Here is a 17,712-nt window from a genome sequence, read left to right on the forward strand (position 1 = left end):
TGTCTTCAGCAAAGGACAGTCATGGAGCCTCATGGTATAGTACTGTCCAAAGTACTTCAATGATGGATACTTCAAAGAATAGACTCCTGGTTACAGCTTCTGAGATAACATCACTTGGACAACTTTCAGACTTTACCAGTGGACTCAGGATTTCCAAGACTCTTCAGCCCAAAAGTAGATGGCCTCAGGAGAGCAGGCTAGTAACCCAAGACCCAGAGGAACAAGAATATATTACATTGGATCAAATGAATTGATGAGAAAAATTTTATTATTGCTGTTCATAGGAATATTTTATGTTGTTTTAATTTTCTATTTCCTGTATGTTATGGAATGAATTGTGTTCCCCCAAAATTCATATATTGAAGTCCCAACACCCAGTACCCCAAACATGACAGTATTTGGACATAAGATCTTTAAAGATATGATTAAGTTAAAATGAGGTCTTTAGGGTGGCCTTAATGAATCTGACTGATGTCTTTATATGAAGAGGAAATTTGGACACACAGAGACATTAGGAGCACACACAACCACACACACACGGGAAAGTCCACATGAGGACACAGCAAGAAGGTTGCCATCTGCAAGCCAAGGGAGAGAGGCCTCTTTAGAAACCAAACCTACTGACACCTTGATCTTGGACTTCTAGCCTTCAGAACGGTGAGAAAATACATTTCTGTCGTCTAAGCCACTCAGCCTTTGGTATTTTGTTACAGCAGCCTAGCAAAATAATTCACTGGATTTATGAGGAAACTTTTCTATTTATAATCCAAAACAATTTAGTAGACTCTGCTTTTGTAAACTGAAACTGAGACATTAAAACAGTCCAGTTCCCTGGACTGCCAGGGAAGTCCTGGGTATGGTGTCATTTTTAAGGAACAAGGTCTATTTATGAAGCCAGTGCCTACAAAGCCCTCAAAGGAAAACTAGCCTGATAGTGTCTTACTGAATTCCAGCCTTACCTTGCAGTCAGAAAGATGATTTTCTGGAGCGCCAAGAACATTCGCAGATTTAGAGGATTTTGAGAAAGAGCAATTCACCCAAATGTCTAGGTACCATAAATGTGATGAAATATGGTGGAGTTTCTTGGGATGGGTTTCCTAGCTCCTGGGATACCAAATACTAGTGGCTTTAAAAAGTACTGCTAACTATCTCGGTAAGGCTAGCTCTTTAGCATGTAACAAAAAGTTTCACATGGATTCAAGATTTAGAATTTAAAAATTGACCTGTCAAAAGTATTTTAAAATATTAATAAAATGTTCTGTCGCTTTTGTAATTATTTACTGAGCGTCAACTATGTGCCAGATCCTGTTCTATGGTTTACGCACAAAGTGAGCAAATGAGACAAAGTTCATTCTTGTGGTGGAAGCAGCCAGTAAGCACAGAAGGTATTCAATATAGTAAAAAGAGGATAAGGTTCTCCAGAGAATCAGAATCAGTAGGAGATATATATATATACAGGAAGCCCAAGGAAGTCACTTTTGAGCAAAATGTGTAACTCTTCAATGGTCCTTGGACATCTAATGAAATAAAAATTGAAACTTTGCAATGTGATGACACAGAAATCACTGGGGAATTTACTGAAGGTAATTTAGAGCTGTGGGTGTGAAATCAAAATTGTAGTGCATTGAAAAGTAAGGTAAAGTGAGAAAATGGAGACTGAAAATTGACAACACTTTTAAGAAGCATTTCTTTATGAGGGAAGAAAGAAAAAGTATGTGGCTGCTGGATAATGTGAGGCCAAAGGAGAGAGGCCATTTAAAAAGCTTTTTATTATAGAAGTTTAAAAATATATATACAAAAGTAGGGGGGATTGGATGATGCCCTTCACTTGGATCAACAAATGTCAACATTTTGATACACTTCTTTTATCTTTTTTTCTTTTATGTTTTCTTGTCAACTTTTAAAGCAAATCTCTGATACCATGTCATGTTACTCCTACATACTCCAGTATGGATCCTAAAAAATAGACATTTTCTTGTATAACACCACAGTGCTGTTATCAAACCCAACAACTTTAGTAATTCTTTAATGTTATTTAATGTCCAGTCTACACTCAGAATTCCTGATGGTCTCAAAAATATCTTTTTATAGTTGGTGTGTTCAAATCGGGATTCAAACACAGTCCACAGTATGCATTTGGTGGTTAGGTCTCTCAAGTCTTTTTAAAATTGAATGCTGTCTCCCACCCCTCTTTTTTATGCCATTGACTTGAAGAAAACAGGTCCATTGCCCTGTAATATATTGCTTGATTGTTGATTTGGCTGATTGCTTCCTGGTGGTGGCATTTGAAATTGTTCTCAAATCCCTTGTATTTCCTATAAGCGGGAAGTTAGAACTGAAGGCTTGACTAGATTCAGGTTCAGCTTTTGAGGGCCCAAATACTTGATAGGTGGTGCCGTATACGTCGTCATCATCATATGAGTAGACACTCGTATAATCTTTGACACTCACACTTATAGTGACCCTAAGATTGATCACTGGTTTTAGGTGATGACAGCTTGGTGGTTTTGTAAAGTTCCCCATCAACTTTCTTCTAAACCTTATATCATCATTAATAATTACAGCATGAAACAATTGTTTCATGAGGGTCAAAAATGTATTTTTCTAATTAGATCATTTCCGTATTTATGGTTGGAGTTATTAAAGGAAAATTCTCCATCATTAATTTCAGAGTAAAGGGTTGATTTTCTAGCTATCTCCAATGCTGACCAATGAAGTTCTGTTTTTCTTCTGCTACCTCTCCATCTATCTCCTGTGTATTATTTGAATTCTTGGACTTTTACATATTTAAAAGTTTTCAATCAATTGCAGTCTATTCTATGCTTAAATGGTCCCATCTTTGGTCACTGGGAGTCCTTTCAAAATGACTCCTGTGTTCTTTTGACCCCACTGTCCTTTTGTTGAAATAAGGGTTACTGACAATAATAAGGCAACTACTGATGTGTTCTCCATCCTTAGAGTTTTGCCTTTTCTGCAATGTCATATTTGGGGGGCTGACTGCTTTCACTTAGCAAAAGGCATTTAAAATTCATTCATATTGTTGTGTGATTCCCTTTCAACACTGAATAATATTGCAATGTCTGGATGTATCATACTTATACATTCACCTGTTGAAGGACATCTTGGTTGCTTCACTTTTGGGTTATTATGAATACGTTTTTGCATGGAGATAAATTTCAGGTAAGTTGGCCAAATACCTAGGAGCATGACTGCCATATTGTGTGGTGAGAGTATATTTAGCTTTGTAAGAAATAGCCGAACTACCTTGCGAAGGGGCTGCACCATTTTGCATTTCCACCAGCAATGAATGAGCATTCCTGTTGCTCCGCGGCCTCACCACCATTTGGTCTTGTAGATTTTTTTAAAAATTTAGTCATTCTAATGTGCGTGTGGTATTAGCTCATCGTTGGGGTAGACTTACTTTGAGAATCGTTTGGCAGTATCACGTGAGCTCCTCTGATCTGGCAATTTCACATAGGTACCAAGAGACATTGTTTATGAGAGCAAAACCCAAAGCTAGTAGCAACCCAAACATATAGTAGACAGAAGAGTGAATAAATTTATAATATTATATTCATATAATAGAATACTATGTAGCAGTCTAAAAATATTTAACTTAATACATAATTTATGGAAGTGTACATAGCAATAAAACTATAATGAATATGATATTCATAATGATAAAATTATTAATAAGGGTTGCTTTTTCCAGGATCTCATTGAGGAGGGCACATAGGGAGCTTTAAGGTTATTGGCTATATTATTTTCCTTAAGTTGGGTAATGTGTATGCCAGTGTTTCATTCTTTGTATCATATATGTATTTTTTACATTGCATTTTCTTATACTGGTGGCCAGGGGCATTGCACTATTTCATAATGCAAAGAAATAAGTACTTGATAGACAAAAATATTAATTCTCTTTACCCTAAATGCTTGCAGTCTTTGCTCATGTGTCTTTTTCTCATATGTAAACCTCTTCCTTATCTTCTTCAACCATGTTAACCATTTTTTTTTGAGGGGGGGGCTGCGACATGTGGGATCTTGGTTCCCTGACCAGGGATCGAACCCATGCACCCTGCATTGTGAGTGCAGAGTCTTAACCACTGGACCGCCAGGGAAGTCCCTATGTTAACCCATTTTTTAAAATTAATTAATTAATTTTTATTTTTGGCTGCGTTGGGTCTTCGTTGCTGCGTGGGGGCTTTCCCTAGTTGCGGCGACCGGGGGCTACTCTTCGTTGCAGTGCTTGGGCTTCTCATTGTGGTGGCTTCTCTTGTTGCAGAGCAGGGGCTCTAGGTATGCGGGCTTCAGTAGTTGTGGCACGCAGGCTCTAGAGCGCAGGCTCAGCAGTTGTGGCGCACAGGCTTAGTTGCTCTGTGGCATGTGGGATCTTCCCGGACCAGGGCTCAAACCCGTGTCCCTTGCATTGGCAGGTGGATTCTTAACTACTGTGCCTCCAGGGAAGTCCCTGTTAACCCATTTTTGATGAATCTTCTGAAAACTGGCCTGACAGCTCTAGCCCATGCTGTTCTTTCCCTTACCTGAAATCCGATAGCTTTGCCATTTGTGATAGTCAATTTTATGTGTCAACTTGAGTAGGTCACAGTACCCATATAATTCATCAAACACCAGTTCTGATGTTGCTCTGCAGGGTTTTTTTGTTTTGTTTTGTTTTTTGAGATGAGATGAACATTTAAATAAGTAGACTTTGTTAACCAGATTATGTACCATAATGTGGGTGGGCCTCATCCAATCAGTTGAAGGCCTTAAGAGAGGGAATTCTGTCTCTAGAGACTCAGGCTGCAACATTAATTCTTCCCTAGGTCTCAGACTGGTGGCTTACCCTGCACATTTCAGACTTGCCATTCCCACAATCATGTGTGCCAGTCCCTTAAAATAGATCTCTCTCTCTCTCTCTCTCTACATAATCACACACCCCTATTTATTCTGTTTCTCTGGAGAACTCTAACATGTCACTTACTGTATATCCATTTTTTAGATAACATATTAAAAGAATCTGGAAGTGCCTGTCAAATTGTAGGTACTTATAAGCATTCATGTTTTTTCTCTGACTTCTGCTTTCTATCTGTATAACAGGTTCATGTTTTGTTTTCTTGTATTAGTTGTTTATTGCTGTGTAACAAATTACCCCCAAACTTAGTGGCTTACAGCAACACTTTTATCTCACAGTTTCTGTGGGTCAGGATCTGGGCACAGCTTAGATGGGTGCCTCTGGCCTAGGGTCTCTGACAGACCACAGTCTTGGCTGTTATCTCAAAGGTCGACTGGGGAAAGATAAGCTTCAAGGCTCACTCACCATGGTTGTTGGCAGGATTCAAGGTCTGTGCAGTCTCTTAGCCTGAGGGCCTCAGTCCCTCACTGAGAGGAACACTTGGAGGCTGTCCTCAGCCTGCTTCATGAAAGTGTGCAATGTGAGATGGCAGGAGAGAGTATACCCACAGGAAGGAAGTCACAGTCATTTATAACTTAACCACGGAAGTGACATCCCATCACTTTTGTTAGATTCCATTCATTAGAAGCGAGTCAGTAGGTCTGGCTTCAAACTCCAGGGTGAATTCAAAGGTGTGAATACCAGCGGGTGGGGGTCATTGGGATCATGTCAGAAGATGCCACCACATTTTCATTTAAATCCATTTATTATTCAACAAACAGGTATTATATATGCCAGGCACTGTTCTAGCCACTTGTACCAGTGAATAAAACATACAAAATTCCCTGCCTTTAGCAGAGAGAGATAGTTAATTACATGTTTGTATGTTTCAAGGTGATAAATGCTATAAAAATTAGGTCAGGATAAGAGCACTGGGGGTGAGGGTAGGAAGTCAGAAAAGGCTTCAGAGAGAGGGGACAGTTGAGCAAAAGCTTAAAGGAGGTGAAGGAACTGGCTACATGAATATCTGAAGGAAGAGAAACCAGTGCAGAGACTCAAAGGCAGGAACATGCCTGCATCTTCAAGGAAGAGCGAGGAGGCCAGTGGCACTGAAGTCCAGTGAGCAAAGGAGAGTGTAATAGGAAATGAGGTCTGAGAAGATGGGACCGAAGTCTGCAGAGCTAGGAGGTTATTGTAAGGATTTTGACTTTTTCCTGAAGTGAAATGGATGCTGTTGAAGGGCTTTGAGCAGATGAATGACATGATCTTACTTGTTTTATAAACTTGAAAAGTACACTCAGAAAGCACACAAAGCACAAGTGTACAGCCCAATAAATATTTACAAAGTAAACATACCCATCAGTTAGCACCAGATGAGGAAAGAGAACGTCACTGGCATTCGAGAAGCTGTTCCCAGGGCCCAACCTAGTCATACATCCCCTCCTCTACAAAAGTAAATTATCTTGACTTCTATTGCCTAGTTTCAAATTTTATATAAATGGAGTCATACAACATATTCTCTTGTGTCTTGCTGCTTTTGCTAAATATCATCTGTGTTGTTGCTCAAGGCAGCTTATTTTCATCGTTACGTATTATTCCATTGTATGAACATACTGTAGTTTGTTCCTGCTTCTATTGATGGACTTTTGGGGTTTTCCAAGTTTGGACAATGCTATGAACATTCTTGTACATGTCTTTCAGTATATATTTCTGTTGCTGGCTTGTAGAGTAGGTGTATGCTTAGTAATAATAGATATGCCAAACCATCTTCCAAGGTGTTTATACCAGTTTAAATTGCGATTGATGCCTTACGTTTTTACAGGATCACTCTGGCTGCTGCATTGTGAAGTGACTGTGCAAGGGTAAGGGTGGTTGGAGGAGGACTAAGAGGTCGTGCAGTAACCCATGTGTGGTAAGATGGGGCTCAGCCCAGAGCAGGAGTATTGGAGATGGTGATACGTGGTTGGATACTGGTTATATTTTAAAGGTAGGATCAACAGGAATTTCCTGACAGGTTGGATATGGAGGATAGAAAAAGAGAGGAGGCCAGGATGTGTTCACGGCGTTTGGCCTAATCATGTTTATGGACAGAACTGTCATCACCTGAGATAAAAGCTGGGCAGCCGGTTAGAGAGAAGATCATTAGTTCCATTAGGGCCTGTTACGTTTGAGATGTCTATTTGACATCCAGCTGGATTGTCAGGGAGGTGGCTGGAGTTCAGGAGAGAGGTCTGAGTCATTGATACAAATTTGGGAGTCATTGGCAAATGATATATTGATCAGGGTCCAATTGAGAAAAAGAAACCACACTGTAATTTGAACAGGCAAAATTTATGTTAAGAATTATTACAGGATGGTATTTTACAATTCAACAGTTACAGGCTAGGACTTCTGTGGAAGTATCTCTCATTTCCCTTCTTCCTCAACCCTCTCCTTCCCTTTCCTCTTTGAAATTTAACCTGGTGGATGTTGACTTATTGCTGCTGAGAGCCATCTTGATACCAAATGAAGCCTAAATACAGAATCCATGATAAAGGAAAACATAACCGCAAATGGAGAGATGTGCCATTATGTGTGCCCTTGAATCAAGCTTTTCTTGAAGTAATTTATACTCTTGGGCCTGTCAGCTCTATTAACCAATACATTCTCCATTTGCCCAATCCAGTTTGGATTCTATTTTCTAATACTACAGGAAGAGTTATAATACAGATGCTTAGTTTTCAGTGTGTTTGCAGTATTTTCTTGAGAAATATTAGTTTCTCATTTCTCCTGTATTAGCCTTGGTGTCAAACTACCTGGTTTAAGTCTTGATCCTGACACTGTTAAGAAATCACCAGCTACTAAAACTCTCTTTGCCTCATTTTCCTTAGTAATAAATTGACAATAAAAATATACCTTACTGACAGTGGTTTTGTGAGGAATACATGAGATGAAATGTGAAATGCTTACTAAGGTGTCTTTCACATGCTAAATAAATGTTAGCTATTTTTACTGTTTAACAATTAAATAGTGGTTATTATTTTCCATTGCTGAGAGATATTTGATTTATTCTGCAGTGTGTTTTGCTACAAATCTGCATATTTTTAGCCTTTAATTTCCCAATTACTGAATTTTAAGGCTTGTAGTGTGTTCCAGAATAAATCATCCGTATCACTATTGCTGAAGTGTGTGTAAACATAATCTCTTCCTATAACTTATTTTGTACATGTCATTGGTGACATATCATAGCCTATGAAATTCTCTTATTTAAGAAACATAACAAATGATAAAAGGAGAATATAAAATTACTGAATTAACTGTGCAAAAAACCCCAAGAATTATTAACTACAACAGGGAATTAGAGCAATGAGTAATGGACTTAGTAAGAAGTAAAGAGAACTCTAAAGCCTATAAGAACAGCAGATGTGAGGAGCAGCCGCTACCCTAGGGTGGAGGTGGAGGGCCCAGGAAGAGGTCCCTCCCCCAGCCCCATACTTGCCCCCCAACCGCTGAGATCCAGACCTCATTGGAGGGGTGTGGCCATGGCCTACCAGTGTCAGGGGAGTCCCTGTGGTGCTGCATCACTGGAACTTGTTGGAAATCCCTCTTTAGGTGCTGGGGAAAGGGGCGGTGTCTTGGGAGAGTCACGCCACGACAGAACTGCTGGGAAGTTGGGATGAGGGAATGGGGGGCTGCTGGCCACCACATACCGGAGGAGCTGGCCCTGGAGAAGTACCCACCTTCAGAAGCCCAGCCAGGAAGCACAGCAGAACCAGGAAGAAAGACTGCTTCCTCCTGCAAAGTCTCTCCGTCACCCTCTATTGACAAAACCTAACATCATACCAGTGTCAAAGTAAATATAAAGGGCCTAACTCCATTTTTGCAGAGTGGGTAATGAAGGATGAATTTGTAGCACAGTTACAGTCAATCAGTGACTGATACAGATGGCATATAAAACTAAAAGACAGAATGAAATCACCAAGGGAATAAGTATAGACACAGAAGAAGACCAAAGGCTGAGCCCTGTGGGCTGTCACTTTAATAGGTCAGGCAGGAGTGGGAGAACCAGCAAAGGCCACCATGGAGGAGCAGCCAGGGTGGTAGGTGGTATTCTGGGAGCAAAGTGAATCAAAGAATAGGAGGAGAGGAACCAGAAAACATATTGACAGTTCTTTTGTGAAATTTTGCCTCAAAGGGGAGCAGGGGAAAGGTGCAGTAACAGACAGAGGAAATGGGGTCAAGTGGAGTTCGTTTTGAAGATGAGAGAAATAACTACGTGCTGTGTGATGGGAATAGTCCAATAAAGACTGATGATGCTGGGGAGAGAATAGACGGGCTGGAGTGACGCCCTGGAGTAGTAAGGGATGATGGGATCCAGCACTCAAGTACAGAATTCCTTTAGGTGGACACAGGGGTAGTTCATCTACAGTAACAGGCAGGCAGCAGAGAGGGACACAGCTGGATGTGGTGGAAGTCTTTGGTGGCGGGAGTCTCCACTTCCATTTTCTCAGTGAAGTAGAAAGCAAGGAAGGGGGAGGTGGTGAGAAGGATTGAAGAGAGAAGAGGAGGTGTGAAATACACATTTAGAAGAATGGCATAGGCCAGGCAAAGTTAGAATTATTAAAGTGAGGGTAGTCAGCATGGTTCTGGGTTTTCCTCCAGCCATGCACTGCTGTAGTATGGAGTAGATGGGCAATTGGCTTTATCCAGGGCTCTCAATTTACCAAACAGGTATGATGAGGCGACAGGGAGGTGAGGGAGTTGAGGATGCAAGACACTGCTGATAATGATTGACCATGGAGTTTAAGCTAGGTTACTAGGGAGGGAGAAGTCATAAGGGAATAAGGTAGTACGATGTGGGTTGGAGGTGTGGGCAGGGTTACGAAGTCTTGATTTCAGGGCATTAGAGGGCATTATAACCTGTATTATAACAGGTTATAGAGGGCATTATAACAGGCATTAGAGGGCATTATAACCTGTAAAGAAAGCAGGTGGTGGTTATAGTGGGATGCTTCCATGTTTCCATTCCTTGAACGGGACAAAGTCTAGGGTGTGTGATCACAGGAAGAGTGAGAGTCTGAGGTAAGAAAGAGGATAGGAGTGGGATTCATGGAGCCAAGAGGTTGTTAGAAGGATTACGTACCTGTACACTGAAATCTCCAAGAAGTGAGGGGAACAGTGTTGCAGGGTGTCACAAAATTATAAGCTCTTCACAGATGAGAGAAGTGTGTGCCCTATACAGTAGCCTCCCAAGCACAGCACAGAATGTGTAGTGTAGGCAGAGTGAATACCTGTGGGATGCTGAGGAAGAGAACAGGTCCGCTGTGAAAAGGCATGAAGCATAGATGAGCCTAGTTTTGTGAGGTAGAAGAACTGAGCCTCGGGTGCTTTGGTGGGATCATATTGAAAAGAAAGCCTCCAAGACGAGGGAGATTCAAACTCTGAAAATGTACCTAGCTTTGTAGGCACTAGGGCATTCCAGCTCACCCGAGAGGTGGGAATGGGCAGAGCCCTGGGAAGGCAAAGCTGTGCTTCAAGAAAACGGCAAGACGGGCATCCCCCAGGGAAAGCTTTTTCCTGCAACAGAGAAAGGCCAAAGCATTTCGTGCTGGGTCAGAGTCTGTCCCTGCCCTAAGAGTCTGTTGGTCCCAGCAAAAGAGGGTCCTAGCACTAAAGACGTCCGAGAAATCTCCAGCTCTGTCATCTTTAAGGATGAGCAAGCGGACCAACCACTGAGACTCCCAGCCGAGTGCTATTCCATTGGGCCAGTCGGAGGACGCAGTGCCTGGGGCTTTAGGAGTGGGCCGGCGCAGTGACTCCGGGATGACCAGGATAAATGTGTTATTTCTGGCTTTTGTCCCGAACCAGGGAGCGGGTACCATGCCGCACCGTCACCACGGCCTCCGGGTGAACTCGGTCGTGCGCAGCACCCGCGGCTCGGAGACTCAGGGCATCACCAGTGCAGTGAGGACGCTGCGCTGCAAAGCGGCGCCCCGCGGCGCGGCCGCGGGGCGGGGCGGGGCGGGGCTCCAGGTGGAGAGCACCGCGCAGAGTTTGCCGGCGTCCGCCCTCAGCCAATCACGAGCCGTCCTTCGGCTTTCCCCTGAAAGTCGTCCCTCCGCAGTTCTCTTTCTTTGGCCTCCTTGTTTCCCCCCGGCGTGTAGAGTCCTCGGGTACGTTGCATTTCCGTTTCCGGCGCTGTCTGTGCGGGCCTGAGGAGGAGCAGCAGTTGCGTTCCCGGTAACGGTCGCGTGCTGGGTTAGGCGGCGGCAGTGGGGTCTTCGGGGCTGGGACTCCGGGAGGGTCGCGAGTCGCGCGCGTGGTAAGGTCCTCGCTCGGTTCTCCCGGACAGTCTGCCCCCGGGCAGCGCCTCGTGGCCCGGGCAGACATATTTGGTACCTGCCGGAGAAGTGCTGAATGAATTCGCGCAGAGAGCCGGGACCGGGAGGGGAGGTGACAGGGAGAGGTGAGAGGTCGTTTCCTACCGGGGTAATCCTAGCAGGTGACTTAAACCGGAGCCAGATCTGTGGACTCCAAATTGTGCTTTTCCCACCCCTATAACCTCGAAAAAAGGAGGAAGGCATCAGTACAAGTCGGAACCCAAATATAGTGGAGATGAAAAATAATGTCTCTGGAATTTTACAGCTGTTTAGTGAAAGCGTTCCTAGAACCCAGCTCTCCTGACTCCCGGCTAGGATTTTTTGACATTATGCTGGTATATGTGGACTTTCTGTTTCCTCTGGTGTGTGTCCGTGGGAAACCTCTGGCTGACCTCCAGCGGTTGTGCAGACTTCTGATGCGGCCCTTATAGCATGGTACAGAAGACATGGGTTTGTATTTCTTCCACTAGTTCAGATCGCAACTGTAGCCATCTCCATGCACAATGCCTAGTGCATTATAGGCCGATGCAAATATATATCGAACTGAAATGAATTCAGTACCTTAGTTGAATGAAGTGACCCCCCCCTTCTTTTTTTCAAGCAAGCGCAGCAGATTGTATGTGACCCAATTTTCTAAAGAACTCTCTAATCCATTGGTTTCCCACTTATGGGCCATAAATTCCTGGGCCTCTCAGAAATCATTGTAAGGGTTTCTACAAATCCATGTGGTGTCCAGGCATCATCCAGAGTCAGTCAGATCTCACGCACGGAGATACTGCTGTTTTTTAAAGGCATATAGATGAGCATTAGAACTTGAAAATTTACATATTCAACAGTTGTAAAAGTAATACTGCTATTATGTTGGAGGGTTGTTAAAATGATTTAGTTTTTCAGAATAAAATATCTTAAAAATAGTGTAAGTTTGGAGGCCACTTCATTAGTCCAGTTGATATTTAGGGCTGAGTTAGTATGATAACCACTAGTCACATATGGCTATTTAAATTTAGAGTTGAATTAATTAAAATTAAATAAAATTTAAAATTCAGTTTCTCAGTTTCACTAGGTACATTTTAAGTTCTCAGTAGCTACATGTGGCTGGTGGCTACTGTGCTGAAAAATATAGAATATTTTCATCATTGCAGAAATGGACAGTGCTAATGTAGACATTTAAGACAAATAAAAAGTAACTTAAGCAGAGGTAACTAATTTATAGCATAATAGAGATAAGTGAAATTGGTGATAATTATTTTATATTATTTGTCTTTGGCTGCGTTGGGTCTTCGTCGCTGCGCCCGGGCTTTCTTTAGTTGCAGTGAGCGAGGGCTGCTCTTCGTTGCAGTGCACGGGCTTCTCGTTGCGGTGGCTTCTCTTGTTGCGGACCACGGGCTCTAGGCATGCCGGCTTCAGTAGTTGTGGCACGAGGGCTCAGTAGTTGTGGCTCGCAAGCTCTAGAGGTCAGGTTCAGTAGTTGTGGCGCACGGGCTTAGCTGCTCCGCGGCGCGTGGGATCTTCCCAGATCAGGGCTCGAACCCGTGTACCCTGCATTGGCAGGCGGATTCTTAACCACTGCACCACCAGGGAAGTGCCAAAAGTCGGGATAATATTAAGCAGTTTCCACACCTGTTGGGTAAATAAATATATATCTCTTCGTAAAGAAGTAAATGAAATTTACTGTTTTTCTCTGGGTGTTTTCTGGATTGTAAAATGCTTCCCCTGCCCCCACCCAACTCACTGTAGGTTAGAGTTAGTTGTGGATTGGTAAAAAGCTACTATGGAGACGAAGGACCAGAAGAAACATAGAAAGAAAAACAGTGGGCCCAAAGCTGAAAAGAAGAAGAAACGTCATCTGCAGGATCTCCAACTTGGAGATGAGGAAGATGCCCGGAAGCGAAACCCCAAAGCATTTGCAGTCCAGTCTGCTGTGCGGATGGCGAGATCCTTTCACAGGTATGTTTAGCTGGAGTCTAGTGGTTCTTCCAATTATTCTTTTTAAATAGTAGGAGCCTCTCCAGAGGTTTGGATTCACGAGTCTGTTCCAACTCTGAAGGACATGGAGATGCAAGTCATATTTCTTTTACTGAAATGTGAGAAGTCTTTGCTGTGGACGTCACTTTGCCTCCAGCATCTGCACACTGATTGGGTTCTTTTGTCCAAGAGAAAAAGAGTTTTTCTTTATAAAATTTGTTTTGTTTGTAAACTTTAAACAATCTCTATGGTAACAGGTGTGCTTGTGTTATTTTCTGGATATGTTTCATATAATTGGAGTATGTAGTATTAAACAGCTTTATTTAATGGGTCCTTATTATATGTACTTTAAAGGCAGTGTACTTTAAACATTATTGAATTAACTTCTCCTAGTAGGAGAGCCAAATTTAACCCAATAGCCTCTCCTTTTATTTATTATGGTACACTGCCTCCATGTTTGCCTCTTGTTTTCTTTTTAAACTATTAAAGTCAACTAATAAGGCAGTCAGATTTAAGGTGTGTACAGTTTTCAGCTCTGCTATTGTGTTGTATGTATTTACTGAAGTGGTTATTTGGATTGGCGCCAGAAGTTAACAAGCTAATTGTATTCACATATTGTCTGTTCTGCTCTCTTTAAAGTTTGTGCTTCTAGGGATGATGCCTTTTATATTTTGAAGGTGAATTTACTTTTTTTTTTTTAAACAAATAGGACTCAGGATTTGAAGACAAAAAAGCATCACATTCCAGTGGTTGATCGAACTCCACTAGAGCCCCCACCAATAGTGGTAGTGGTGATGGGGCCCCCAAAAGTTGGAAAGAGCACTTTGATCCAGTGCCTCATTCGGAACTTTACCAGGCAGAAGCTGACAGAGATCAGAGGCCCCGTAACAATCGTGTCAGGTAGGAGGTGCTGTCACAGACTGACATGGCAGGTGTTGTCATCTGTGGGACATGCATGTCTTTGTTTCACATTTTCTTCACTGGTAAATGGTAAAGTAATATTGTCACTCCATGTTACTGCTCTTGTACTTTTATTAAGGTGGCTGTAGCTTCAGAAAAGGATAGATTCCCAGAGATAATAATGGTGTAGATGTATACCTATTGTAACTGTTGTATGGATTTGCCCGCGGCAGGCCTGGGCAGGCTGGCTTGATTATGGTGAGCACCTTCATTTAACAGATAGTGAGTACCTGCTATGTACCAGGTGCACCTGTTTGCCCTCCTGAAGCCACGTTCTTGTGGAAGTGAGGGAGTTTTTCCTTTCTTTTTCCTGTGAGAACTTGTCTGCTCTGGGAAATGGTGATGTTTCTAAAGTCTGAGGGAGGATGAAACAAATTCCCAGATGGCAGTGGTAGAATCTGAAATCTCTTCTCATAGTAATAATATAGTTGGATTGAGGCTTTTCTTTTTCTTTAAGGCATTCCCATCATTTTGACTGATTTCTTTTAGCTTAATTTAGAAATAATGATTGCTCCATGAACATTCTGTTGCATTAGGTTTGAGGGTTTTTTTCGCTCTAGTGAGAACAGGGGAAGCTTTGATAGAGATAGAAGCTTTGGCCCACTGCCGAACAGTAGGATCACAGCCATCATGAAGCCTACTTGTCTGCCCATTCCAGTTGGAATTTTACCTATTTGAGCACTTGATTCTTATGGGTGGGCTTTTGATATTATTTTAAAATTAGAGAACATAACAAGAAAACTAATTTACTTTATTTGATATTTACTTTATTTGATCAGTTTTCTCCTATAAAAATGAACTTCTGGCATACTCTTGTGAATGTACAAGGTGCTTTACTAGATGCAATTAAAATAATAATTAGAGTTAACAGATTTTTTTCCAAGGCTTTTTAAAAGTAAAATTTTCATCTTTTCACTTATAGGTAAAAAGCGCAGACTCACCATTATTGAATGTGGATGTGACATTAACATGATGATTGATCTGGCTAAAGTAGCAGATTTGGTAAGTCATTGGGGGCAGCATGGGTTTCTGATGGGGATTTACAGCAATGTGATAGGTTATTTATCCCATGTTGAAGGGAAGAAAGATTTAAGATTATTAAAAAAATGATGAGTATCATCAGGGATACAAAAGATGTGTTTGAATTGATGATGACAATAATTGTTATAGTAAAAATAGAATGTGCATAATGAAATGTATTCTGAAATCTAAAAGTAGACCGTAGGTCAGAGAAAACCTTTAATGAATGTAGCTAATAAAAACTCATTAAGATATGCATACATACATACAAGTTTATAATAGGACCATTTCTTGGACCCTAGTAGGCACTGTGCTAACAGCTTTCTACAAATTTAGCTCATCTAATTCCCCAGTATGCCTTAGAGGTAAGTAGGTGTTATCTCTAGTTTACGTATGATGAAGTCGAGGCTCCCAGAAGTCAAGCAATTTTTCTGAGGATGAGAATTCTGCTCTTGATGGTGCCAGAAACTCTGTTCTTAATGATTATGATAAAATATGGATCTTTTTACCATGTTGGGTAAAAAATCTCATGGATTACCCTTGAGAAGTTGTCAGAGTTTATAATAGAAAATCTATACTGCACTCAGCATCTGGAAATTGTACAGCCTTGATTGCATTTACAGAAATGTTAATGTCTGTTAATTACCTTTAAAACTAGCAAAAATAGGGCTTCCCTGGTGGCGCAGCGGTTGAGAGTCCGCCTGCCGATGCAGGGGACATGGGTTTGTGCCCCGGTCCGGGAAGATCCCACGTGCCGTGGAGCGGCTGGGCCCGTGGGCCATGGCCGCTGAGCCTGCACGTCCGGAGCCTGTGCTCCGTAACGGGAGAGGCCACAACTGTGAGAGGCCCGCGTACCGCAAAAAAAAAAACAACAACTAGCAAAAATAAGCCAAAAAGGAAAAAAAAAAATTAAACCGTATTGATTAGGAAGTGTGGGGTAACGGATACCTCGTTGGTTTTTTTTTTTTTTTTTAACACCTTTGAAGAGCTGTTTGGGACAATGAGCTACAGATTTTACCCTTTGACTCAGGAAGTCTCCTAAAACTAAAATAAAAAGTAATTTAATATAGATGTTACAGTTGTACCATCTTAATATCAGAAAATAAGTACCATTCAAATTTTGAATATGTAATGCTGCCATTAATAAAAATAAGTGTGTTATTGCCAACACAAAATAGTATAAACTTATTAAATCTTGTGTACTTGAAATGATTGAAATAGTTCAGCATGTCATTAGTTTCTCTTTTATGTAACATATATTGTATACTAATCTTAAAAGCATACACATATTAAGAAAGATGCCTTTCATATACATCTTTTTAAGATTTAAAAAGGAACACATGCATTTGGTAAGATATTCAAACTGTGCTACAGGGTATGCATGATGCATGATTTTGCTTTCCTTGCTCTGACCCCTAGTCTCTCAGTCCCCCTCAGCAGTATTTTCCAGATACGTATATAAATAGACATATAACCCTTTTAAAGCACACACTGTTTATCATACACAGTGTTCTGTGCTTTGCTTTCTTTCACTTAACATGTCTTGGAGGTGTAAAATAAGCACTAAGTTCAACCTCATTATTTTTAAGTATTCTGTTGTATGTGCCATTATTTATTTAGCCTAGCTTAATGTTTTTTATTTTTGTTTTATTTATTTTTGGCTGCAATGGGTCTTTGTTGCTGTGTGCGGGCTTTCTCTAGTTGCGGCGAGCGGGGGCTACTCTTGGTTGCGGTGTGCGGGCCTCTCATTGCGGTGGCTTCTGTTGTGGAGCATGGGCTCCAGGTGCGTGGGCGCTAGGCGCGTGGGCTCTAGAGCGCACGCTCAGTAGTTGTGGCGCATGGGCCCAGTTGCTCCACGGCATGTGGGGTTTTCCCAGACCAGGGCTCGAACCTGTGTCCCCTGCGTTGGCAGGCAGATTCTTAACCACTGCACCACCAGGGAAGCCCAGCCTAGCTTAATGTTGATTGCTCTGTTCTGGGTCATAAAGCTTCCTAAGTCACAGTGAAGGCACACAGTACATGGATTCGCGCGTGTGTGTGTGTGTGTGCGCGCGCGTGCACATGTATGAACATTGGAGGAGTAATAGAGGCTTTACTTATCTTTAGTCGACAAAGATTGTCAGCTCAGGGACTGTTTGCCACCCACCTGTTCTTCTGACTCTACAACTGATTGCTTGCAACTTGTCACGCCATGGTATCAAATGGGGTGTAGGAATACTCCACAGCCAGCCCACACAGCTATGCTTCCTCACAGTGCTCAGTGGTCCACCTTCATGTATTTTGTGGTTTAGGATTATGAATGTTCCCTAGTTTAATCAAAGATTAAGTTTTTCTGTTCTTTTTTTTCAATTATTTTTAGTTAGCTACAGAAAGATGAGGACAGAGATGTCTTAAGTCGCTAGGAATCAACTATGAAATTGTTTTGCATGTTTGAAGAGTATAAATTTTAAAAATTGGTCTTATGTACTTATATTTTCTTACAGATTACCATCCATGACTGTCCTTTGACTCAGTTCT

The 17,712-nt window shown here is 41.8% G+C and overlaps 1 protein-coding gene across 5 annotated transcripts in view; it reads left to right on the plus strand.

The window, feature by feature from the left end:
- Positions 1–11,038: 11,038 nt before the first annotated feature.
- BMS1 (BMS1 ribosome biogenesis factor) overlaps positions 11,039–17,712 on the plus strand; it is a 45,835-nt gene continuing 39,161 nt past the window's right edge. The window contains exons 1-4 of one of the 5 annotated variants that reach the window (XM_029200978.1): positions 11,039–11,110; positions 12,988–13,197; positions 13,925–14,115; positions 15,098–15,177. In XM_029200978.1, coding sequence (XP_029056811.1) covers positions 13,022–13,197; positions 13,925–14,115; positions 15,098–15,177 — 447 coding nt within the window. In that variant the 5' untranslated portion in view covers positions 11,039–11,110; positions 12,988–13,021. Of the gene's footprint in view, positions 11,111–11,131; positions 11,337–11,359; positions 11,686–12,728; positions 12,878–12,987; positions 13,198–13,924; positions 14,116–15,097; positions 15,178–17,712 lie in introns of those variants that run through there. The other 4 variants (XM_029200983.1, XM_029200980.1, XM_029200982.1 and 1 more) reach the window with 4 other exon arrangements.

The sequence above is a fragment of the Monodon monoceros genome, unplaced genomic scaffold, assembly GCF_005190385.1.
Source record: "Monodon monoceros isolate NGI ecotype Baffin Bay Population unplaced genomic scaffold, NGI_Narwhal_1 Super_Scaffold_4, whole genome shotgun sequence".
NCBI classification, from domain to species: Eukaryota; Metazoa; Chordata; class Mammalia; order Artiodactyla; family Monodontidae; genus Monodon; species Monodon monoceros.